The sequence below is a fragment of the Canis lupus genome, chromosome 34, assembly GCF_011100685.1.
Source record: "Canis lupus familiaris isolate Mischka breed German Shepherd chromosome 34, alternate assembly UU_Cfam_GSD_1.0, whole genome shotgun sequence".
Lineage (NCBI taxonomy): Eukaryota > Metazoa > Chordata > Mammalia > Carnivora > Canidae > Canis > Canis lupus.
In genome coordinates this window covers 35,048,515-35,076,244 of record NC_049255.1, presented here as the reverse complement: position 1 = coordinate 35,076,244, position 27,730 = coordinate 35,048,515, and the positions used below count along the sequence as shown (strand labels likewise).

The following is a 27,730-nucleotide window of genomic DNA, read 5'->3' as shown; positions in this document are numbered from 1 at the left end:
AAAGGACACAGATAAGTCATGCTTGGATTCCTGACCCATGGAAACTATGACATTATAAATCTTGTTTAAAGTCACTACATTTTGAGGTTATTTGTGACATAGCAATTACCTAACATAAGGACTTTAAGGCAAAAAGCATTACTATAAACAGAAAGGGGTATTTCATGATGAAAAGGGGTTAATCCAATTATAGATATTATGATTCTAAATTTGTATGTACTTAATAACATGGCCTCAAAATATATAAGGCAAAAGCTAGCAAAACAAAAAAGGAACAGATATATCCACAATGTAACCTTGTGGTAGGCAAAGAACAAACAGCCAGTGAGGTAACAGAGATGGAATAACATCATTAATAATCTTGACCTAACTGACCTGTACAGAACGCCACACCCAACAACCATAAAACATACTGTATTTGAAAATACATATGGAACATACACTAATGCCTATGTGCTTGGCCTTCAGGCAAGTTTCAAAAAAAAAATTCAAAGGGCAGAGATCACACACAACGCATTTTCTAATTTGTAGTGGAATTAAGTTAGAAGTTAAAAATTTTCCCAAATATGTAAAAAGAAGTATACTTTAAAATAATGCTCTGATCAAAGAAGAAATCACAATAGAGATTAAGATTTATTTTACTAAAAAAAAAAAAAAAAAAAAAAAAAGGTTTATTTTACAGTGGATGACAAAAAAGCCTAAGGAGATAGTCAGAGGAGAAATCAATGCATTAAAAGAGCAAATAAGGATTCAATAGAGAAGAGCTAATTCTCCAAAAAGATTAATAAATTAATAACCCCCCAGGAAAACTGATGAAGAAAAAGAGAATACACAACTATATAAAAAGAGATCCACAACTATATAAAAAAATCATATATCATGACACATGGAGTTTATTCCAGAAATGAAAAATAGGCTTAACATTTGAAAATTAATAAAGTTTACATATGACCAACTCCAACTCCACAAATGTCACAAAATGTTTCTGATAAAATTCAATATCTTGTCATGATAAAGACAAAAATCTTAGCAAACTAGAAATAAACTCCCTCTATAAAATGAAAAGCTGTAGCAAACATCAATATTAGATTTCCCACTGAGATGTAAAACAAGACAATGATATCTGATCACTATTTTTTTTTTTGATCACTACTTTTTTTCAACGTCATTTTGGTCATCTGTAGAGGTCTTTTCTAATTCAATAAGGAAACTATAAATCTTTAAGATTTGAAAATGAAGGAATGACACTTATTCATAGATAAGATGATCATACAGAAAATCTAAAAGGATTTGTGGATAAGCTATCAGAATTAATAGGCAAATTTAGCAAAGTGTCAGGATACAAAGTAATTTAGGAAAAACCTTATTCTATATAAGAGTATTAAATAGACGATCATATTTTAAAATAATACCATTTACATCAAATACCTATAGTTCAAGGACTCTGAAAAATACACTGACATAATTTAAAGAAATCCTAAATAAATGAAGGATTATATCATGCTCGTGGTTTGAAGATTTCATATTGTAAAGATGTCTTTTTCTGAAATGTACCAGTAGGTTTGGTTTATCTCTTGATTTTGTGGAAACCAGCAAGCTGATTCTAAAATTTACATGAAATTTAAAAAGCCAGAAAGAGTAGCCAAGATAATCCCCAGAAGAGCAAAGAATTAATTTTACAAAGACTTATTATTATAAAACTATAATAATCATGAAGCATGATATCCGATAATAATAAAATAACAAAAGAGAATCCAGAGTGAGATCATGTAATGAGCATATTAATTGATGAAGAGATAGCTTTTCAGAGTAATGAGGGAAGGTACAGCCTTTTCAATATCTTCAATAGGCTTGGGAAAGACAGAGGTTTCTTAAGGCCCAAAACCACTACCCAAAAAGGAAAAGATAAATGTATTTCACTACATTAAAAATCAGAACTTCTATTCATCAAAAGAAACCATTAACAGTGAAAATACATAGAATGGGAGTTATATATTTGCAATATGTAACTAATAAAAGGCTAATAATGTTGAGAAATACAAAGAACTTCCATAAATCAACACAACAAAGCCAGACCCCCTCGTTTAAAAAAAACAGACACCTAACTAAAGATGATACTCAAATGGCCAATAAATACATGAAAAGTTGAGTAGCAAGGAAATGAGCATTAAAAAATTATGAGATACCACTACACATTCAAAAGATTCACTAAAATTAAAAGACTATACAAAGTGCTGACAAAGATTTGTGGAGCCAAACTTACACATTATTGGTGAAAGTATAAACTAATACAAGTACTTTGGAAAACTGTTTGGTAATTATCTACTAAAGTTCAGTTACACATGACTCAGGAATTCCCACTAATTATATACCTAACAGAAATGTTTATAAATGTTCATAACAACATATCATAAAAATCCCAATCAGGGGGAAAAAAATCAACAGACTAGATAAATTGAAACGACAGTGAAAATAAATGAAATACTACTTCATGAAACATGACTGAATCTCACAAACACAATATTGAGCAAAAGAAGCCAGAAACAAAAAAATACATACTAAATGAATCCACTCATATGAAGTTTGGGGGAAAAAACAAAACTAACCTCTGGTGTTAGACAATGATTACTTACAGGGAGAAGAGGGTGTTAGTGACTGGGAGATGGCACAAGATGGGCTTCTGAGATATTAGTAGATCCTATTTCCTGATCTGGGTGGTCATTACACAGTATCCACTCTGAAAATTCACCTAGCTATATGCTCGTGATTTGTGTACTTCACTGTATGTTATTCTTCAATTTTAAAATATATTAAAAATCTTGATGATACAAGCAATGAGCCTTTGGTAAACAACCAAACCAATAAATAATAATAATAAAGGCAATGAGAAACTCCAAAAAAGGAACAAAAAGCCATAAAGGAGCATCAAGAATTGAAAAGAAAGAAGTATTAGCAATTCGTGATGTTAGAAGAATAGAGAATTCATTTCTCATTATTAGGAATTTCTTCTTTTGAATGATTCACTCAACTTATGAACAAAATATGGAAGATGTAGTTACAGATGCAAGAAAGATTATAAATGTTAACAACCTTGGCAATGTAAAAATAAATATGTACATAAAAGAGGAAAGTTAGAAGAGAAGGATGGGTAAAGGAAAGTCAAGGTACTGACTTAAATAGAACAAAAAAACTAAGATATGAGATTAAGTTGTAATCAACAGATGTGCTTCCAGATAATACAGGAATGCAGGCAGCGGGTAGACAAAACAACACTAGCCTATACTGATAGCTGTTTTATCTGGGTAATAGAAACAGGGGCTTTGTTATACTACTGCTTACTTTTAATTATTTTTGAAATTTTCCATAATAAAAAGTTGGGGTTTTCCTAAAGGTATCCAAGAGTAAAACATAATGCATCTTTCAAACTTGGAAAGAGAAGCGAAAAGGGGGAGGTATTGTGAATTAAATCTTTATGGCCTGAAATATATAAAGCTGGAAAATTGAAAAACAGAGTTATAAACATTATAGGCACAAACAGAAATTATTAAAAAGAGTTGTCTCTCAGAAGTCAAAGTGGGTGTGGAAAGTGTGAGGCAAGATAAATCTTTTATACTATGAGCTTATTTCAAAAATTATCATTTTAATTATATATTTTAATTAAAAGCCTATTGTTGTAAAAGCTAAAAAATCTAAGCAACTGCCATATTTTTAAACTCTCAAGTCTTATTAAAAAGCTGATGAGGAAAAAATAAAAAAGCTGATGACGTAATATACAATAAAGCTAATTATCTTACCTCCTTTTCTTCACCAACTTGGTCCAAACTCTCATGACTTGAAGGATTATATGGAATTACTGAAAATCCAATCCCAAACATGAAAAAAAAAAAAAAAAGAGAGAGAAACATAATACCCGTTAACGGAGTTTGACTTAAAATTGAGTACCTGTCCTACTAGTAATAAACTGCATGTATTTATGAGTTAAAACCTAATCTTAAATGAGAATGAGGAGCAAGAACCAATTAGCAGCCTAGTACTGATTTTAACAGATATTTTTGGTATTTTAAAAATATTTCACCTCTTCACCAATTAATCAATTCCTTCTATAAGGGTAACTCTATAAATCTTATTCAATTATTTTAGTATGACTAAGGCATAGAGAGAGGGAACTTTTGGGTTTTACTCCTCACTTCCTTCATACTCAAAACGTTCCTAACTACCATACCACATAGGTCAAGTATAGAATTGAAAAGACTGAACTCTAGGTTTCTATTCCTTAAAGCTATTTGGGGCACACACAAAAAAGCCCATGTTTCATATAACCGGCTTCTTGCATGAACAAGAGACTACATTCTGTCCTTCTAGGAAAACTCCCTCACTTTCCCTTTCTTGATTCATCCAAGATCACAATGCTCCACTCAGTTAATCACTTTCCAAGTTGAGCAGATACATATTTAAGGTTTTGTGTTTATTTGATGTTTGAATTCACATGATCTTTTTTAAATTTTCTATATTGCATCTCTGTATCTCTTACATAATTTTTATTTCTGATAATAAAACTTCTAATCAAAACAGATCACCCAAAGAGCTAACATGGCCCACAAAATCTGTGTTTTCATTATTGAAAAAATGAGGTTTGCTGAATTTTTAAAAAGTCTCAGAAGAAATTTATCTGAATTAGAGGAAAGAATCATTTGTTATAGTTTACGTAGCTGTCTTCTTAAAATGCCAAAGGTATATATTAAGTATTGTAACTGATAGTACCACTGCAAAATAGTGTTAACTAACTTTTATTTGGGAAGAACATAAATGGTTTTAAACTTAAGTTAAAGAGTCACCTAAAGAAGTATTTAAAGATACTTGTTGATGAACAATGGTCCTGCTAGTGTCATTCTTACCTGTCTGTACATGATCTGAAGGCATGGGTGACTGGTCCATAGGCATCATTGGTTCCTATAAACATTTCCAAAGACACAGTAACTCAGTAGGTTCTTTTTAAATCCCAATACCACTATAAATGCAGAAACAACTTTGTTTCGATGAGACATAGCATATTAAAATTTAAACTTGAAAGAAACTTAGTAAGTGAAAACTGTATTACTTTATTTTAATTATATAAAACCATGCAATATTCCTGTGAATGAGCTAAACATTAGTCATGTTTTACGGATAACAAAAATCACGTTTTACAGATAACAAAAGAAACAGAAAACTAATTTCAGACTACCCATTAGAAATCAAATAAAAAAAAAGAAATCAAATGAAACTTCTATATACTTTGATTCATTTCTCTTCTACACTATGTATTCTTCCTTTCAGCTCCATACACTCTCTTCAATCTTTGGCAAAAGGAGTCTCTAGTACATAAGTTCCTTAGCTGAGTTTAGAAATGAACTTCAAAAATGGTCTAGAAACCTAAAATTTGTGGGTTTCCCACCTTTCTAAAGATTCTCAAAGGTGCCAGTGACTCAAACAAGGAGAAGAAATACCTTCTAGAAACTGACTTACCCAACTAACTGCCAATAACTTCAGGAAAAATGTTAATTCAAACCAAAATATTACTAATTCATTAATCTTGGACCCAGGGTTTAATGAATACCAGCAAGAAACGGTAAAGTTGAGAAAGAGCAGTAGTTAACACAGTTATAATTTCTTTGTTTAAAAGACTTTGTATTTAAGTAATCTCAACATCCAGTGTGGGGCTCAAACTCAAAACTCCGAGATCAAGAGTCACACAAACTCTACCAGCTGCACCAGCCAGGTGTCCCTACATAGTTATAATTTTAAGGGTGCCTTACAGATAGGCTCCTGGATTTTACAATACATTTAGTGATTATTAACATAATCACTGTACATGGTCTGAAGTCATTCTATCACCTAAGAATATTCAGGAATATCAACAGTAACCTAAATAAATTATGTTCAGAATTTTTGGCCTTGATCATTTCCTTAAGATGGGATTTTCACCTCCCTAACAACAAACCCATTCCTGAGCTTATATGAACTAGTTAAATAATTCTAATACCAACAAGTCACCAATAATAACCTATATTCACAATGTGCAAAGAAGATACTATGAATAAACATGGTATACTCATTCTAGAAGACAATTTAGAAAGATGCATTTAGCTTATTTATTTATTTATTTATTTATTTATTTATTTATTTATTTATTTTTTAGAGGGAATGGGGCAGAGGGAAAGGGAGAGAAAGAGTCCTACGCAGGCTCCACACCCAGAGCCCAGCACAGGGCTCGATCTCACGACCCTGAGATCATGACCTGAGGACGCTGAGATCATGACCTGAGCTGAAATCAAGAGTCGGATGCTTAATCAACTGAGCCCACCCAAGGGCCTTTGCATCCAGATCTTTTTAAAAATGCATATCCTTTAAGCCAGTAATTCTACTTCTAGTTTCTTAAGGAAATAATATTTACTTATCAGAAAGTTCATGATTTTCTTTATAGGAAAATGTAGAAAACAACTCAAATGTATAATCATGGGGAACAGTTAAGTAAATCATGACCTAGGTATATAACAAAATACCATGCTAACATTGATGAGGATATAGACAGATATAGAAAGGTGACTAAAATATATAGTTAAGTGAAAAAATAGGTTAGAAAACAGTATATATACATCTATGATCTCATTTTTGTTAAAAAGTATGTAAAAGAATAAGACCCAGTCAAACACTATGTGCATTCTGATGGATAAACGCTCCACCTTCTATGAAGCAGTCTCAAAAACAACCTAGAAGAACCAAAAACCAGAATCTAAATTAAACTTCTACATCCAGCTATAATATAACACAGAAGATAATGAGGACAGGGGAACATTTTAAACAAAACCATGAAAGCAAAGAGAAGAGTATTCCAATGCTTTAAATGACAACATAATTTCTTCTACATTGAAATTTTAAAGGGGAAAAAAGCGAGTGACAGAGATAGAAGAATCAGTAAATTAAAAAATATCTAGGCCACATATCAGTCAACTGCAAATATGGACTTCATTTGGATCCTGATTCACAATGAACACTAAAAACAAAATTGTCTCATTTATGAGGCAACTGAAATTTGAACACTGCCTAGATGAATATTTGATATAAAGAATTGCTTTTTAGTTTTTGACGAGTCCTTATCTTTTAGATTTGTTTCAAAATACAGGATGAGAGCAGGTTACATGGGTGGGGGTGTAGCTGAAATAAGACTGGTCATGAGTTGTTACCTACTGAATCTGGGTGATTGGCTTATGGCAGTTCATTATACTGTTATATCTACTCTTAAATAGATTTAAAATTTTTCCAAATAGAAAATGAAATTTTTATTGTTTTAATATTTATATAAAATTATTTAAAATTGAATTATATAACTTATATTTTAGTTATATAATTAACTTTAATTTATATGAATAATTATATAAAATTTAATAAATTTTCTATATTTATACATATAAATTTGCAAAAGAAAAAGTTCTAGAAAGATATATACTAGAAGACAATTACCTTTAGACAGTAGATTTCATGGGGTATTTTTATTTAATTTTTCTTTATTTATCAGTATGCTCTATAATGAACATGTTATAATTGTATATTTGAAAGAGAAAGTAAAAATAAAATTTTAAGTTAAAAGACTCCCCAGTAATTTCACACTTTAAATAGCAACTATGAAACCTCTGACTCTTCTTACCTGATCTGTTTAGTGTGGTTGCTAATACAACAGGAGCTACAAATTAGTTGATCTAAAGAGAAAAAGGTCTCTTAAATAGTTCTCCCTACCTCTTCCTCATTTAGACCAGATGATTTTTGTAGCAGATTACATCAAGAAGTTAACTACATAATATAAACAAATTTATAATAACAATTCAAAACTCACAATATGTCAACTGGACTGTAAAGTTACATTCTATAACACTGTTGACCTGTGATTCCTTAGTACCTGTATTTCAGCCCTCTGCTCTAGTAGTATTACTGAAAATGTTCTATTAAAAAAAGACAATTGTGTCTTACCGGTGGCATAGAATGCCGCCCACATTCGATTGTGACGAGTTTGTGGCACTTCTTATGAACCAGGAGTTTGCAGTTGATGCATTTATATCCCTGACGTCCAAGTCCCCATATTCGGTCGGTACAGATGGCACAGTGGGCACGCTGGAAAGAGTAATTCAACAGTATTTTCTTAGCAGAAAAAAAGATCATAATCTTTTGCCAACAGTTTAATGATAAAATAGTGAAAATAAGGGGTGCCTGTGCCTAACTCTGGATTTCAGCTCAGGTCACAATCTCAGGGTTATGGGATCAAGACCTGACTCCAGCTACACACTGGGTATGGGGTCTGCTTGGGATTCTCTCTTCCTCTCCTTCCGCCGCCCTCCCACCCAACTCGCTTACACGCTCTCTCTCTCAAAAAAAAAATTTTTTTAAGTGAAAATATGTAGCTTTCTTCTCTAACTCAATTCCTTTTTCTTTATATAAAACTTTTCCAAAACTATCATAGTTATGGAAAAAATAAACAGAAAAAGTGTTTTGTTTGCAAGAGTGAAATTTGCAACCATATTGTTTTGTTACATATTCAAGAATTTCTATTCTTCACATAAATTCAGAGTACTGAAAAGAGTAAAAGTGAATTAAACTTGAAAAACATACAGCAGAAAAAGCTATGCAAGGACTCCCAAGCAAACATAAACCTTCCAGACTGTTCAGAGGTCAAACCAAAGCCCTGCTCTCTAAAAGAGCAATATCAAAGTGACCATTCATTTCAAAGCTTTTTAAATATCAGTGCTACTGAATAAAAGGATTTTGGGAGGGATCCCTGGGTGGCGCAGCGGTTGGCGCCTGCCTTTGGCCCAGGGCGCGATCCTGGAGACCCGGGATCGAATCCCACATCGGGCTCCCGGTGCATGGAGCCTGCTTCTCCCTCTGCCTGTCTCTGCGCCTCTCTCTCTCTGTGACTATCATAAATAAATAAAATTAAAAAAAAAAAAAAAAAAAGGATTTTCGGAACCTCAGGTAGTAGCTTTTATTTACTTTAATGAATTCAGAACATGCTACTAGCTTTACAATGGAAATTGAGTCCATATATTTGTAGTTATCGAGAGTAGTTAAGAACATGGACTTCTGGGGATCCCTGGGTGGCAGGAGCCTGCTTCTCCCTCTGCCCCTCTCTCTCTTTCTTTCTCTCTCTCTCTCTCTCTCTTTCTCTCTCTCATGAATGAATGAATGAATGAATGAATGAATGAATAAATAAATCTTTAAAAACAAACCAAAAAAACAACACGGACTTCTGGAAATAGACTTCTTTCAAGCCTTATTAGTTCTGCCACTTACTAGCTATGTCATCTTGGGCAACTTACCTAAGCGCCCCACACCTCAGCCCTTTCATCTGTGAAACAGAAATATATAGTACCCATCTCACAAGGCTGTTGTAAAGATTAAATGGGTCAATATGTGTCAAACATTTGGAAAAGCACCTGCTACGTAGTAAAAGCTAGGTAAGTGTTTTGCAATTATTATTTTTGAAATAGTGAAAGTTAAAATTACATTAAATGGTTTGCAAAATAAACTTTGCTTATTTTCTGGTTGTCTGGAATTATATTTCAAAAACCAACATTCAGGACGCTTGGGTGGCTCAAAGTTGAGCATTTGCCTTAGGCTCAGGGCGTGGTCCTATAGTCCCAGGATCAAACCCTGCATTGGGCTCCTTGCAGGGAGCCTGTATCTCTTTCTGTCTGTGTCTCTGCCGCTCTCTGTCTCTCGTGAATAAATAAAATCTTTAAAAAAAAAAAAAAAAAACAACTTTCTTTCAGCTAAGGTAACCATACAATTCAATAGGGGGTATTTTTAAGAGTGAAAGGAGATGTTATTAAAAATTACCTCAAGATAACTGGGATACTGTCCCAGGCAAACTGGAAAAGGTGTCACCTTATTTCTTTAAAAGGGAAAATAAGACTACCTTTCTTTTACAGTAGTAGAGTAAAAAAAGACTCAAATTATTAGTATTTAACAAATTAAGGCTTACCCTGTTGAAACGCTTGGCTTGAAAAGTGTGGCCATTTGCACAATAAAGCTTTCTCCATCGGCGTGCACCTCTGCGGTAGATGGATTCTAAGAAGAGATAAAAAAAAAAAAAAAAAGTAAAAAAAAAAAAGAGTAAGTCCAAATAAAAGTCTTTATAATTAAATCTGTGGGTTTTGGGATCCCTGGGTGGCGCAGCGGTTTGGCGCCTGCCTTTGGCCCAGGGCGCGATCCTGGAGACTCGGGATCGAATCCCACGTCGGGCTCCCTGCGTGGAGCCTGCTTCTCCCTCTGCCTGTGTCTCTGCCTCTCTCTCTCTCTCTCTCTCTCTCTCTGTGTGGCTATCATAAATAAATAAAAATTTAAAAAAATAAAAAAAAAAAAAATAAATCTGTGGGTTTTTTCATGATATTCACTTTGAGAAAAAAACGATTCTGATAAAAACCTGAAAGTGAAAAAATAAAATGAATTCCTCAAGGGACTAAATGAAAACAAAGCCCATGGAGCAAAATGTATTAAAAATTACTATTTGGGCTTTTTGTTTTTTTTCCCCCCTCAACTTTTAATTTTGAAAAATGTTAAGCCCATAGAAAAGTTGACAGAATAGAATAAACAGCTGCATCCTTCCCGGAGACTTACCAATTACCAACATTATGCCACGTTTGCTCTCCTCTCTATACACTTGCCTTTTTTCCCCCTGAATCATTTAAGAGTAAGTTGCAGACATAACACTTCACCCTTAAATACCTAAGGATTCACTCACCGCCTTAGAATAAGGGTGTTTCCCCTAATTCTACTTAACGGCAATACCATTACCATGTCTTAGAAAATCAACATTAATTCAATATCACCTAACAGAAGCTCATATGCAAATTCCCCTATTTACCCTCAAAGTATCTTTCATAGCTTTCTTTTTCTCTCCAAGATCTAATCAAGATTCAAGCATTGAATCTTTGGTTGCTAGACCTTTTTTCTCTCTAATGTATGCTGAAACATTCCCACTGCCGTATTTGTTTATTCCTTGTGATGTTGATTTTTTCTTCTTTTTTTTTTTTGTGAAACAGTCCAGGCAGTTGTCTTATATTATGTCCTACATTCTAGATTTGTCTGCTTCCTTACTAGAATCAATATCAAATACTCTTGGCAAAAATAATACATAGGTGATATGTATTGCTTACTGTATCATATCAAGAGATACACAAATGTCAGATTGCTGACTCCCACTACTAGCATTCAAGAACTCTGTTAAAGGCAGTGATTGCTTGTTCTCTTCGTTGTAAAGGTACATTTTACTTTTTATAGATGCCCTGAAAGGGACATTCTGTAGCCATAAGAATATTATCTTCTCCATTAATCTTTTCTTTTTTAGAGGGGGAAGAGGAACAGAGGGAGAGAATCTTAAGCAGGCTCCACACCCAGCCCTGAGCCCAAGGTGGGGCTGATCTCACAACCCTGAGATCATGACCTAATCAAGAGTCAGACAGTAACCAACAGAGACTCCCAGATGCTCCTCTCCATTAATCTTTAATCCAATGGTTTTTATATTAATACTTTTTCTAAACAAACTAAGAGGTTCCATGAGACCAAATCTAGTTGACCTGAGTAATTTTAGTTAACTCAATCACTATTATACATATGGTCTATTAGTCATTAATATTAATATTCCATAGTGATAGTTAATACTGTAGAAGGATTCCATTAGGTTTCTAAACTCCTATTTTAAAGCAGATGTAGCACTGGGTTTACTATTTAAAATTACCATAGAAAAGACTAGTTGAAATGCTCTGAATCAGAAATCTTAACATAATAGCACAATACAGAACCTTAAATACAGATGCCTTTTTTTTTTTTTTTATGATAGTCACAGAGAGAGAGAGAGAGAGAGAGAGAGGCAGAGACACAGGCAGAGAGAAGCAGGCTCCATGCACCGGGAGCCTGACATGGGATTCGATCCCGGGTCTCCAGGATCGCGCCCTGGGCCAAAGGCAGGCGCCAAACCGCTGCGCCACCCAGGGATCCCCTGATGCTTTTTTTTTTTTTTTTTTTTTTATTCTGTTAGGAATAACCAAAGCAGAAAATTTCTGTTAATAATATTTTAACCTAGGGTGCCTAGGTGGCTCAGTCGATTGAGCATTCAACTCTTGATTTTGGCCCAGGTCATGAGTTCAGGGTTGTGGGATCAAGTCCCACATTCAGCACTCAGTGGAGAGTCGGCCTGAGATTCTCTCTCTCTCTCTCTCTCTCTCTCCCTTCCCTCTGCCTCATCTTATTTAAAAGATTTATTTATTTATTTGACAGAGAATGAGAGAGAGAGAGTACAAGCAGGGGGAGCAGCAGACACAGAGCCACTGACTAAGCCACCCAGGTGCCCCTCAAATAAGTAAATAAATCTTTAAAAAAATAGTAATAATATCTTAACCTAAAAAAATTTCCTATTTTAGAAGCTTTCATGAACTACAACTTGATATACCTTAAATTCAAACATATTAATGCTGCCTAGGAATTAAAAGAGCCAAGAGACTATATTAGTGGTCATCAATTTTCCTCCATGCTCTATTTTAATAATACTTATTATACTGGGGAAGCAGTGGTATCAAATTTCTACCAGCAAATTTTACACAGGGAAAGTGAGCATGAAATATAGTGAAAAGTTAGGAAATGATTATTTTATCTGGAAAGTGTACTATAGATCCATAATTCATTTGTAGATAGGACTCTGAAACCAGGACCTGCTATAATGGCAAGTCTTTCAAAACTCTGGCCTGGACAAAGAATTTACATAGTTGCTTCTCCAACAGACCTATAAAGGCAGCCTACGCTGGCTTGGATCCATCCATCATCACAACTCTGGTAAAACATTCTTAGCTGAATCCAGACCTAAATTTTTCATTATTGTTTCAGGGTTCTACCTACTTCCTTAAATTTCCCCATCTTCCTATATAGTACATGGCCCCCATTCAACTCTATACATAAAGACTCAGAGCTCTTTAATTTTTTATTTTCATCAAGTTGCATAAAGAGTCAAGGAACTGGGGCGCCTGGGTGGCTCAGTCAGTTAAGCATCTGCCTTCAGCTCAGGTCATGATCCCCGGGTCCTGGGATGGAGCCCCACATCCGGGTCCCTGCTCAGCGAGAAGTTGGTTTCTCCCTCTCCCTGCCTGTGCTCTCTCTCTCTGTCAAATAAATAAAATTTTCATCAATCAATAAAGCATGTTTCTTATGTATATACATGTCTATGTGTGAACACATACAGACGCAGAGATAAAGCAAACACAGAGAATGTTAATAACTGGTGAATAAAGGCACATGGTATCTTCAAAATTAAGTGACAAGACACATGTCAGTAACTTGCAACTATGAACTACCTGATTTTTTTTTTTACAATTTTATTTATTTATTCATGAGAGACACATAGAGGGGCAGAGACATAGGCAGAGGGAGAAGCAGGCTCCCTAATGGGAGCATGATGTGGGACTTGATCCTAGGACTCTGGGATCACACCTGAGCTGAAGGCAGATGCTCAACCACTGAGCCACCCAGGCATCCCAAACCATCTGATTTTCATCTGGCAAAGGAAAAGAGTTTAGGCAGATGCTAATATAGTCTAAATTAGACTGAAGAATTGAAAAGAAATCAGATGGACTAAAAATTCTATTTCTTTTTTTTTTTTTTAGATTTTATTTATTTATCTGAGGGGGGTAGAGAAAGAGCGACAACATGAGTGGAGGGGAGGAGCAGAGGGAGAGGGAGTAGCAGACTTCTCGCTGAGCAGGGAGTGTGACGTGGGGCTCCATCCCAGGACTCCGGGATCATGACCTGAGCCGAAGGCAGATGCTTAACCAACTGAGCCACTGAAGTAGCCTAAAAGTTCTGATTTCCTTTCACTTGTGCAATTGTGCCATAAATAACCCTATACTCAAAGATATGAAGTATATACACACTCACTGTCTTCTCCTGGACAGGGCATTCCAGGACGTTCTGGTACACAAGGGAAGACTGAAAGAAAATAAACTAAAATCAATACAGGAAATTTAAAACACATAAATTATAGAGAATTTCAAATTCTAAAATAAAAAAACTGACCCAAATTTTAACCCTCTCTTGACACAAGATACTTAGCGTATACTCAGTAATATTTTTTCAAGGGATTCATTTACCAAGACTACATGAAAGAGGTTTTCATGAAAGTGAACAACCAAAATCAAATGCATTAGAAGCTCAAATTATTCATTCTAGTCCCTGTTATATTACTAATTGTTTTTTTTTTATTCTAAGAGAAGTCATTAACTACTATTTTCCTTAAATTTTTGTTGTAGTGTCAAGTCGGCTACTATGAAGAATTAAAACTGAACTACAAAAATGTATACAAGTATGAACGTAAACCATTATAGTTTTTATTTTTTACTTATTTTTTAAATTAGTTTATTCTTTTTTTTTTTAAGATTTCATTTATCTATTCATGAGAGACACAGAGAGAAGCATCTGTTAAGTGTTGATGATATTTGATCTAAGCATTGCATTTTATAATAATTCTCTGATACAGGGCAGCCCGGGTGGCTCAGCGGTTTAGCACCGCCTTCAGCCCAGGGCGTGATCCTGGAGTCCAGGGATCTAGTCCCATGTCAGGCTCCCTGCATGGAGCCTGCTTTTCCCTCTGCCTGTGTCCCTGCCTTTCTTTCTTTCTCTCTCTCTCTTTCTCTCTCTTATGAATAAATAAATAAAATCTTTAAAAATAATAATTCTCTGATACTATATCACTCACCTTAAAAGCTAGAATGTGGTATATATGATCAAATATGCTAAGTATTACTGTTAACTGAAACTATTATAAGACTGTGTTTTGCAATGGGAGCTAATAAATGTCCTATTTGAATAAACATTCTCAGCTATTTAAAAAAAAGGGCGGGGGGCAGCCCGGGAGGCTCAGCAGTTTAGCACCTAGCCTTCAGCCCTGGGTGTGATCTTGGGGACCCAGGATCGAGTCCCACATCAGGCTCCCTGCTTGGGGCCTGCTTCTCCCTCTGCCTGTGTCTCTGCCTCTCTCTCTCTGGGTCTCTCATAAATAAATAAATAAAATCTTAAAAAAATAAATAAATATTGCTTATATGCTTTAAAAAAAGAGAGAGAGAGAGAGAGACAAAAGCAGAGGGAGAAGCAGGCTCCCTGTGGGGACCCCGATGCCAGACTTGATCCCAGGACCCCAGGGTCACACCCTGAGCCAAAGGCAGACGCTCAAACACTGAGCCACCCAGGTGTCCCCCATTATAGTTTTTAAAAGATGTATACTAACTTTAGGAAAAAATTTATACCACTAAGAGTATCCAAATCCAAAAAACTGTAAGTTTTATCTTAGGAACTATAAATTTATAAACATGCTAATCCAGGCCATTTTTATAAACAGAATATAAAACTAGTAGTCTATGACGTACAAAAGGACATGGCTTAAAAAGAACACAAAGTATGAGATGCACAGTTCCTAATATATTCCTAAAAGTTGAAATATAAGGTAGTTTCTGAAAAATAGTTCTGTAATATGATACAAAAATAATGAATTGATCAATCACTTCTTTAAACATTCATTGTAGTTTTATTCCAGAAAGAGATGGTTCCAGATATGGATGACTTCTGAAGTTCTGTAAGGACCTCAACAAATTAGATTATGGATCCCTTACGAGTCACTATGTCAAACTCTGAAGGCAGGGAAATATTAAACTACTGATTTTTTGAAAACACACTGTGAACAAAAGTACAAGGGAATAATAACAAAGTGTTGACTCATTATACTTATGGGAGATTTATATTTGTTCAAGTTTTAAAGAGTCCTCTAGGTCTGATCTCCTCAAAATGTTACATGAAATACTGCCAATGAATTTCAATTAAATGCGATATGTATCTGTTTTAAGATCTTATTTAGATTTTAAGATTTTATTTTTTAAGATTTTAAGATTTATTTTAAGATTTTATTTGAGAGAGAGAGAATGAGAGAGAGAGAGCATGAGCAAGGAAGAGGTAGAGGGAGAAGCAGACTCCTTGTTGAGCAGGGAGCCTGATGTGGAACTCGATCATGGGACTCCAGGATCATGACCTGAGCCAAAGGCAGGCGCTTAACCAATGGAGCCACCCAAGAGCCTTTAAATGTGATATATTAAGTGGGTTTTACATAACGTAAAAAATTTGAGGGGTAGCACAGTAGAATGAAAAGAACACAGACATGGAACCAGAATACCTAGTTTCTATACCCCGGTCTACAATGCACCAGTTATATGACAACTGACTTTGGGCTCTTCTACTCTACCACTATCCTGCTTATGGGCCTGCAGATGTTTGACACACTATTCTAATTATGTAAATAGTTTCACTGTTAGCCCTCATATAAAAGAAAGGACATTTCGGATACCTTCTCTTTGGAGATCATTATTTGCATACATTACAGAACCGTAGGGTGATGACTTAGGAGAATACTACTAAACACGAGAGATAATCAGTTTAATATCCATGAAGGCATTCCCAAATAACAAATTTCCCAAGATTTTAGGATGATTGATTTTATTTTCTCTAGCATTTGAGAAACTACTGAATATGAACAATTACAAAGCAATGACGGATAGAGATTTTAAAAAATGACATCAGGATTATGTTTTAAAATGATCAAGAATATAGGGTTATTTGAAAGAAAATTATAGCTCTAGAAGAGTAAGAAATGATTACTCCTTTACCATGAATTAAGAGTTCAGAATCCTTATTCAGCTCATAAAGCCTAAAGGCTTCTTCTAACTCCAACTGAGATGATACTGTACACGGGTCTCCTAAAAAAAATATAAAAAGTATAAAGTAAAGCTCACTTTTTAAATCTTCTAAAATGTAATGTTTAATAAACAATTTTCATTACATAAAATCTTGAGAAAAGACCATTTCTACTATATAAAATCTTGAGAAAAACTATTATATATGCACATAGAGAAGGATTTGAGAAGGACAAATATATTTCTTTAGACAATTCTATTTTCTAAAGTTGGTAACATAACTTTCTTTACGGTTTCTACAAAATATTACATGAGGTTCATTTAAACCAAGTTTGGTACATATAAAAACAATTTAATTCTCAGTAACATATATATTCAAAGTATAACAAACAGAATCTACTCTGACTACACTTGGATTCTTACTACAATATGACTAATGGCCAGGGACAAGCTTTCTGTTACCTACCTCTTTAAAGGAGGAAGTGAAAGTGGTTTCACTGCCACAATATGGTTGGTTAGAGGTCTCCATGTAATCATTTTGTCAAAATTTTCCTTTACCTGAGAACCTTTCCTCACCCAAGAGGCTCACAGAAAGGAAGCACAGCCACTAAAGTATTCTGGACTGAAGAGTAGCTCTACTTGAGCTGTTTCCAAATGTGAATAGATAGTTTTAGTAAACCTACTCACAGAAAGGCTAAGGGAAAAATACCTCCCTAGTCAACCAGCCAAAGAACTGAGTCATCCCTGGCAAACAATGAGATGGCACATCTCCCCCTAAGATGGCATTCCTCAATGAAAAAGTCATCTTGATCATAGTTGGGGCCTGAGCTGGGTCCTCCACACTGCAATGCTTTTGCTCATTCCTGTGGTCCACCAAATGTTACCACACACAAGATGCCACCAACCTGATCCAAACCTCAATCACTCTCAGCAGAGAACTATGTCTGTTATTCAAGAGAGAAAAACGAAGCCATCTCCTTTCCTCCACTCTCAAAGAAATGAATGCCTCTATACCTTTCTCCAACTTGGGGAATCCCTTAATGAATCTCTTCCTTTTCTCTTCTCTGGGCCTTATCCCATATCCCCCCTCAGTTCCATTTCCATTTTTTCCTTCCTTCCACTAGCTCTTCTCAGGCAAAGGCATGTGTGAGTTTCCTTCTCAATAATCTCCCTCACATTCAGGTTGCCATTCCATTCATTCAGTAGCCACACATCTCAAGAGCAAACTAGACTGAAAATGGAGGGGGTGGGTGAGAAGAAGGGCAAGAAAAAAGGGGAGGGCCTTTGATCTTTGACACCATACTTTAGTACTTTTTAAATCATAGGTTTATAATCTTTTAGATTTATTAGAAATAACTTCTTAATATCAAGAGTGACCTCCCTCTCCCCCATTTTCTCCATGTTCCTATCCTCCAGAAGTATCTCAAAATTCTGCTAACCAGTTTGAGTCCACATACTTTACTAAAACTGCTATATCCAAGGTCATGGAAAGAGCTGGTAAAATCAAAAGCTCCTTTTCTATCTTTATTCTAATTGACCTCTCTATAGCATCTAATAGAAACTCTGCATCTAGGTTTCTTTTTTGTTAACTTATTTTATTTAAATTCAATTAGTTAACATATAGTTAACATTTTTTTTATATATTTTTTAATTTTTATTTATTTATGATAGTCACAGAGAGAGAGAGAGGCAGAGACACAGGCAGAGGGAGAAGCAGGCTCCATGCACCGGGAGCCTGATGTGGGATTCGATCCCGGGTCTCCAGGATCGCGCCCTGGGCCAAAGGCAGGCGCCAAACCGCTGCGCCACCCAGGGATCCCAACATATAGTTAACATATCATTAGTTTCAGATGTAGAGGTCAAGTAATTCCTCAGTTGCATATAACACCCAATGCTCATTATATCAACATGCCCTCCTTAATGCCCATCACCCAGTTACCCCATCCCTCCACCAACATGCATCTAGGTTTCTAAATACCATTCTCCTGGTTTGCTACCTTTTAACTTTTCATTTTGGAAATTTCCTTTTTCTTTTTTTTTTTTTTAAAGTAGGCTCCACTCCCAACATGGAGCCCAACATAGGACTTGAACTCATGACCCTGACATCAAGACCTCAGCTGATATCAAGAGTCACTTAATCAACTAAGCCACCCAAGTGCCCCTCATTTTGGAAATTTTCAAACATATTGCCAAATCTGGCTTCCCCCTACACTTATTCCCTTCTACTGTATCATTCTGAACAAATCCCTGTAACTCTCGATTAAAATTCCTTAATATAATCACAATACCATTATAAACCTACAAAAACTAACAAAAATTCACTATAAAATATCCAAACATAACCATACGCATAAGAATAAAGTTGAATTTTAATCTTACACAGTAAACAAAAATTAACTCAAAATGGATCAAAGACTTAATATAAGAGTTATAAAACCGTTGGAAGAAAACATTAGGGAGAAAGCTTCATGACACTGGATTTGGCAATGATTTATTGGATCTGAGACCACAGGCACAGGCAAGAAAAAAAATTAACAGTTCTCAAAAGATATACAAATGGTCAATAAGCATAGGAAAAGCTGCTCAACATCACTAATCATTAAGAAAATGAAAATCAATGAGATACCACTTCCTTGTGAGGAGACTATATAAAGAGGCAGAGAAAACCGACTATACCAGCATCCCAGGTGAGCCTCCACACGGACTCCAGGCCCAGTTGCCCTCTGATTGCCACTGCATGAGGTTTCTCATGAGACCAGCAGAGCTAGTCAACTTATAGATGTGTGAGAGATTATAAAGTGGTGGGTTTTTTTTAAAGCTATTGTGCTTTGAGATGATTTGTTATGGAACAAGCATCTTACTATTATTTTTCAAGTTGAATCTTGAAATTCTCTGAATCTTTACAAGACCCAGGACAAATGCCACCTCTTTGGAACAGCCTTACCTAAGGAGCTAATATTTCACATTTTATTAAAAGCCTAAAGATAACCTAATTTTTAATAATAGCTTTATTGAGGTATAATTCACATAGCATTCAATTTACCCATTTGAAGTATACAATGGTTGTCAGTATGTTCAGAGTTGTCAATTATCAATAAAATCAATTTTAGAACATTTTGATGATCTCCTCCTCAAAAAAGCCCCTTGCCCATAATGATCACTCCCCATTTCCCCCCAACCTCTCCTCCTACTGCCAGACCTAGGCAACCACTAATCTATTTTCAGTATCTACAGATTTGCCTTTTCTGTACATTTCATATAAATGGAATCATACAATATGTAGTTTTCATGTTTGTCTTTTTTCCCTGAGCATGTTTTCAAGTTGTTTTCAATCCATGCTGTAGTATGTATCAGTACTTCAGTCTTTTTTATTAGAGAATAATATAGCAAATATTTCTGAACTGAAGTGTTTGTATGTTTGAATAACTTCTGATAATTTCCTAAAAGTGCGATGGATTAAAGGTGCCCATTTGGGGCGCCTGGGTGGCTCAGCTGGTTAAGTGTCCCACTCTTGGTTTCAGCTCAAGTCATGATCTCAGGGCTGTGAAATCCAGCCATGCGTTGGGCTCCACATTCAGCATAGAGTCTGAAATTCTCTATTCTTCTCCCTCTCACTCTTCCCCTCTCCCTGTTTCTGCTCCTTCTCTCTTTATATATATAATAATCTTTAAAAATAAAATAAAGTGTCCTCATTAAAAATTTTGAGTTATTCCAAATTTTAGAATGACAGGAACTCCAAAAGGTTATTATATACACAACCAACCGTGTATCTTTCCTAATTCTCTGTAATTATTAATTTTATTTTTTTTTAAGATTTTATTCATTCATTCATGAGAGACACACAGAGAGAGAGAGAGAGGCAGAGACACAGGCAGAGGGAGAAGCAGGGTCCATGCAAGGAGCCTGATGTGGGACTTGATCCAAGGACCCCAGGATTATGACCTGAGCCAAAGGCAGACACTCAACCATTGAGCCACCCAGGGATCCCAGTAATTATTAAATTCTAAATATCTCCTAATCTGATAGGTGAAAATGTCTTATTTTTAAATCTTTGGTTTTTTAATTATTAGTAATTTTTGAGGGTTTTTTTTTTCCATTTAGGAATTAGCTATCTACACTTCTTTAAGTAGATTTTTCATCAATTTCTTTTTGACCTAATTATATTAGAAATAGCAATCCTAGATTTTTAAAAAAATTGTGTGTTGTTATTATGGATGAAATCTTTTCTTCCAATATACTTTCAGACTGAGTATAATCTACATAAAAAAAGACTGGCTCTCTCATATACCCACTTTATAACTCAGTACTACTGGTATCTTAAAAGATGTTCGATGAAAAATACTGAGGTCAAATGTTTCAACCAGCTTACAGAGATAAACAGCTTTTGGATCAACACTCAATACACTGATGTTAAGTAACAAGTATCGGTGAGGATGTAGAGAAACTGGAATCAATCCCCATATACGTTTGTAAAATGGTGCCTCCACTTTAGCAGTCTAGTAGTTCCTCAAAAGATTAAACATAGTTACCATATGACCCAGCAATTCTACTCCCAAGTATATATCCAAGAGAAATGAAAACATATGGTTGCACAGAAAGTTGTAACCAAATGTTCATAGCAGTACTACTCTTAACAGCCAAAAAGTGGAAATAACCCAAATGTCCGTCAATTGAACAAATATTGCAATGACACATCTAGATTAAGCAAATCTATAGAAACATGAAGTAGACTAGTGGTTACCTAGGCCTAAGAGCTTTACCTAGGCGTAAGAGCTGTGGGGGATAAAGAGCTTACGAGGAATTAGGTAGTGAATTTTAATAAGCATGGGATTTATTTTTGGGGTGATGAAAGGTTTTTAAAATTGCGGTGATGGGTTGTACAACTCTGTGAATATCCTAAAAACCACTTTAAATAATAAACTGTATCTCAATGAAGCTGTTTTAGAAAAACTGTTTACTGCAGCACTTTTATAAAAGTGACTCTGATAACAAAGTAACATTCTAGTCCAAAAGCAAGGCCTGTCTTAGTTTGCCTCAAAGAAATAAATTCACTCATTCATAGACTCACTTTCTCAGTTACTCAAATTTCTCCCATTTTGCCACATTTATGAAAGTGAAAGCCAATATAATTATATATCATTTTTGACATAGGTTAAAAAAACGTTTGTTTCTACAGATTTAAGTATAAAAATAAAAAAGCAACAAAAATAATGAAAATTTCACACATCAGTAAGTGTAAATTATTCTTTCAGTTAGACAAACAAGCCAGTTGACTAAATTAATTCTAAATAATGAAATATTCAAAGAATTCTAGAAGTAGGGGATCCCTGCGTGGCGCAGCGGTTTGGCGCCTGCCTTTGGCCCAGGACGCAATCCTGGAGACCTGGGATCGAATCCCACGTCGGGCTCCCGGTGCATGGAGCCTGCTTCTCCCTCTGCCTGTGTCTCTGTGTGTGTGTGTGTGTGTGTGTGTGTGTGTGTGTGTGTGACTATCATAAAAAAAAAAAAAAGAATTCTAGAAGTAGATTGAGTCTGAAAATTAATTAACACTTCAATACCAATTTTCTAGGTGAGGAAACTGAATCCACGCTGGCAAATACATTTAAACTAACCTCAGGTTGTTTTTAAACAATGAGAAACATATGTGTCATTCATATGTATATATATTATATGTGTATATATAAATATTTATTTCTCTCTGCAGAGGGCTGTTACCTATATTGTAAGGATGATGGGAAAACTAAAGATCATATATTTAAAGTGACTCATAGTATGCTTGGTCCATTATACATGTGGCTTTTATTATTGTGCTTTGACTAAATGCCCTGAATGGAATTAACTATTGTTAAAGGTACATTATAACCGTCTTTTTTTTTTTTAAATAATGAATCTTTCCCTTCTGCTAGACATTGTCTTTTTGCCAGACTAGTACACTGGATAATGTACCTGCATTCAGTATTAAACTAGAGACTCTTTTGAATAATCACAAGGAAGTGTGAAAATAGTTAATTACTGACATTGTGGATATTCAAATCTATTTTGTTTTTATTGGACTGAATATCTGTGGTTCAAGTATTACCTTTTTGGGCCAACTGTTTAATGCCTGATAAAGCAGGCTACATGACTCAGAAGTAAAAAATTCCATGAAGAGTCATCACAAAACAAAGATAGGAGGAGGAAAAGCTATTTCTCAAAGCCCACTATATTACTAACATCCAAATTCACATCCTGAAACAGGCATACAGCCAGAGTGAGATCTGCTCAGATCAATGAATTTCACAGTAATAAAATGTATATATTATAACCAGCAGATCAAGTCTTTTTTTCAATGCATGTACATTTTCTTTCACCTATAAAAAGAATGAACCAAATTAGGGCATTAGACCTCAAGTGTTTGATAAATATGCAAGATTCAGTTATTTATGAGATAATCTGACAAGGTACAGAACTTAAAACACATATATAACACTAGTTATATTAGGTATTTCAGCATATGACTCAATTCAGTGCCGCACACTTGAAAGAATCAACACAGCATAAAACCAAAGATGGCAACCTTTAACATTTGCCTGAGATAGCATCACCACACTCCTCTCCCTGATGCTGGAGTCTGCTGTAGATTTACAGACTCACTCTGTTCCCACCAGACCTTCCTACTGCCAGCCCATCACTGGATACTGGATTCAGAACACTACACAGCATCTGTGAAAGTTCCTACACTCCCTACTCTGAAGAGGAATTGCATTGCTTAAAATACAGATTTGCAAAAATCTTCCAAGAATGCTATCTTTATTAAGTGGTCATCCTTTCAATATTAGGCCCAATCACAATAGTAATGGATTTCTGGCTTTTTGCTTCCTATTTTCTAGGACGGAAGAATCAGTGGTTACAGAAGTATATGCTATCCTATCAAGCTGCCCATCCTCAACTTCCTCTTCTGGAGATGATGAGGTAATAGGAATTGTTAACCTAAAACACAAAAAAAAAACCTACACTAAACAAGTGAAAAAAAAAAAAAGATTCAAAATACTGGAAATAAATAACAAAGGGTCAACTGTTTTTTGTTTTTTTTAAAAAAAGATTTTATTTATTTATTCATGAGAGGCACACAGAGAGAAAGAGGCAGAGACACAGGCAGAGGGAGAAGCAGGCTCCATGCAGGGAGCCTGATGCAGGACTCGATCCTGGGACTCCAGGGTCAAACCCCAGGCTGAAGGCGGCGCTAAACTACTGAGCCACCGGGGCTGCTCGGGTCAGCTGTTTTTAAGTAATTTAAATGCATTCCTGAATAAAACCCAGAAATATTTATAAAAATACAAATAAAATATATCCAACACCCAATAACACCAATGTCACAATGTCCAGGATTCAATAAAATATACCCAGGCATAAAGAGCAGGAAAATATGACCCACACCAGGAGAAACATCAATCAATTGAAATTCACGCTGAATTGAAAGATGAAAGAATTTGTAGAAACAGATATTAAAGGTTATTATAATTATATCCAATGTGCTCAAGAAGCTGAAAGAATTGGGCATGTCCAGTATACATGGAAGATACTTTAAAAGGCCCAAATTGAACTATACTAGATAGATTAATGCCAGAAGAAAGACTAGTGAATTTAAATAGATAGCAATAAAACTACCCAAAATGAAATACAGATTAAAAGACTGGAAAAAAATGAACAGAGCATTAGTGAGCTTTATGACATCTCAAGAGGCCTAATATACATGTAATTGGAATCCCTAGAGGAGGGGTCTGGTGACAGAAAAAACATTTCTGAAGTGATTATGGCCAAAATTTTTCCAACAATAAAGAGAAAAATCTTAAAAGCAGCCAAAGAGACACATTAAATAGAGAACAAAGGTCACTGACTGCCGATTTGCATCAGACACAACAAAAGCTAGAAGACAGTGTATAGAATGCAAAAAAGACCCTGCCAACCTAGAATTATTTGCCCAGCAAAATTATCTTTCAAAATCAAAAGTGACCTAGAGAGCAAGAAGCCAGAAAATCCATTTCATTGAGAAATTCATAGGGACAAAAAGATTCATAGAGACAGAAAGTATGAGAGAGTCATGTGAAGAGGAGGAGCTGGAGAAAGGGAAAGGGGGAACTATTTTTTTATTTAAATTTAATTAGGGGGGCAGCCCCGGTGGCGCAGCGGTTTGGCACCGCCTGCAGCTTGGGGTGTGATCCTGGACACCTGGGATTGAGTCCCACATCGGGCTCCCTGCGTGGAGCCTGCTTCTCCCTCTGCCTCTCTCTCTGTGTGTCTATGAATAAATAAATAAAATCCTTAAAAATAAATAAATAAATTCAATTAGGGGAGTTATTATTTAATAAGCATAGAGTTTGGGATGATAAGAAAAGATTCTGGAAAAAAAAAAAAAAAAGAAAAGATTCTGGAATAGGGTAGGGGGGATATTTGCATAAAATCATGACTATGCTTAATGTCCCTAAATTATACACTTAAAAAAGATTAAAATTTTATGTCAGATATATATTTTTCCACAATAAAAAAAGAATTTAAAAAAGTACACTAGTTCTCTATGCACATAAATAGACCTCAATAATGTCCAGTGAAAAAAGGGAAGTTTCAGAATATGTGCTAATACCACTTATATGAATTTAAAAGCACATAATACTATATTTTGTTATTTATATATATAGAATAATGACAGAAAACAGAGCAGTGGTTCCCTGGGGATGGAGGAATGTGAATGAGAAAGAGTTTGGCTTCTAAACTTATCCCATGATAGTAGTTGCCCCTTAGCAAGGGAAGGAAGACAATGTAATTGGAGGTGGGGATGCCAACAGGGACAGAGCAGTGCACAAGGTGGGAGTTTGGGATCCCCGGTGCCAAATAAGGCTCTTACAGCCTCTCTTGTCTCACCTCTCAACTCATCTCCACCCCACCACCCCAAGGATTTCTCCCAGTGGGCCTCAGTCTGATCCCTCTGCCTTTCAGGCATCTCCATGGCCTATTGTATAAATGGCAGCAGCCCAGGGTTTACTCAACAGAATGCCTGGAGCACAGAGTCGGGGCAGAGGCCAGAACTAAAAGAAGTGCTTGAGGACTTCTCTAAGTCAGCTAGTTGTCTTCTACATGGGGTGCTCTACCCCTGGGAGACTTACAGTTTTTAAAAGGTATCAAATTCCATATCCTTAACTTCCATATAAATTCCTTTCTAAAACTCATCAGCCCAAGAATGTACCTAGGGTGCAGTACCCCACCTTATCTCCTTTTCAAATATTTCTTTTCCTATTTTATTTTTAAAAAAGGATATATACCTGCCATATGATCTAACCATTCTACTTCTAGGTATTTGCCCATGAGAAAATATATATCTATACAAAGACTTATACATCATTGCCATAGAGCTTTTATTTGTGATAGCTCCAAACTGTAAACAACCTCCATTTCCATCACCAGAGAAATAGATAAACAAATTGTGGTACATCCACATAAAGGAATACCACTCAGCAATAAAAAGAAATGAACACAACACATGTTATCAATGATTTTGCTGAGTGAAAGAAGCCAGACCAGTTCCCTCCCCACAGAGTACATACTGTATGATTCCACACCTATAAAACTCTAGAAAATGCAAACTAATCTATAATGACAGAAAACAAATTAGTAGTTGTTTAGCATGGAGGGGTAGGAATGAGGAAATGCAAAGCACACTGAAACACTTGGGCGTAATGGATATGGTCTCTATCTTACTTGTGATGATGGTTTCCTGGGTGTCCAAACTCAACAAATTGCACACTTTTAATATGTACAATATATTGTGTGTCAATTAATTTCAATAAAGCTTTTTAAATTTATTTTCCTTTTTCTTTTTTTTTTAAAGGAGGCTCCAACACCCAGCATGGAGCCAACACAGGAGCTTAAACTCATGACCCTGAGATCAGGACCTGAGCTGTTATCAAGAGTCAGATGCTTAATAAACTGAGCCACCCAGGCGCCCCATAAAGCTGTTTTGTTTTTTGTTTTTTTTAAAGGTGAAATAAAGATATGAAAACGAGGGAAGAAGTGATCAAACACAAACCTCTACTACAGGAAATGTTTAAAAGTTCTCAAAGTAAAAGGAAAATGTCAGTTCAAAATAAGATCCGCTCCAGGAGTAGAATTTTTATTGATGTTGATTTTCATTTTTCTAATTTTTAGGTTTAGATCCATAATACTGCTATCTAAATAAGTGACATGACACTTAATTCAGTCAAAAAATTTTCTCCTCACAGTTTCTTCTGACATGATTACCAGTGTCAATATACAGTGTTACGTGAGGGAGAAAAAGTATAAAGAGTAATTTGCTATTTCAGTTCCTAATATACCAGCTAAAAGTACATCAGATTAAAGATGTTTGGAAAGCTTCACATACGATAAGTATGTTTCTTACCATCCTAAATGTGGTTTTGTTACATCTTGACACTTAATTTTCCCGTGAATGCATCAGATTTGATAATGCAAAGAGGAAGAATTTTAACCTTGTAGAATTCAGAAACACTCCAACATACTCTTTATGTCAAAAAATGGTTACATGCGTTTCAAATTTCCATGAATTTCACCTACTGAAGCCAACAGGATATGAATTAAAGAATCACATCCAAAAATCCTCTCCTACTCTCTGCAAATCACTTACTTTCTCCCCACACATAACCTTGTATAAGGCGTAAATAAAATAATAATTTATATATGTCATTGGTAAAAAGTATAACAAAAGGTACAATATTTTTGGAGGTCAATTTGGTACCACCTATTATTATCAAGGACACATCCCATTTCAGGGAATTTACTCTATAAATAACAATACAGGTGCCCCAAAAATATACAAAAAGATACACAAAAATATTCTCTGTCCTAATATTTTTATACACTACAAATAATCTAAATATCTATCAAAGGAGAATTGGTTAAATAAATTATTATGGTACCACCATGGTATATATACATTACATAAACCACAT

At 35.2% G+C, this 27,730-nt stretch overlaps 1 protein-coding gene across 3 annotated transcripts in view; it reads right to left on the bottom strand.

The window, feature by feature from the left end:
* The window catches only part of PRKCI (protein kinase C iota), a 73,022-nt gene that overhangs the window by 21,785 nt on the left and 23,507 nt on the right, over positions 1-27,730 (bottom strand). For all 3 annotated transcript variants that reach the window (XM_038583870.1, XM_038583872.1, XM_038583871.1), the window contains exons 3-8: positions 16,725-16,814; positions 13,954-14,004; positions 10,013-10,098; positions 8,005-8,145; positions 4,896-4,950; positions 3,795-3,853 (exon numbers count right to left, since the gene is read on the bottom strand). In XM_038583870.1, coding sequence (XP_038439798.1) covers positions 3,795-3,853; positions 4,896-4,950; positions 8,005-8,145; positions 10,013-10,098; positions 13,954-14,004; positions 16,725-16,814 — 482 coding nt within the window. The remainder of the gene's footprint in view (positions 1-3,794; positions 3,854-4,895; positions 4,951-8,004; positions 8,146-10,012; positions 10,099-13,953; positions 14,005-16,724; positions 16,815-27,730) is intronic.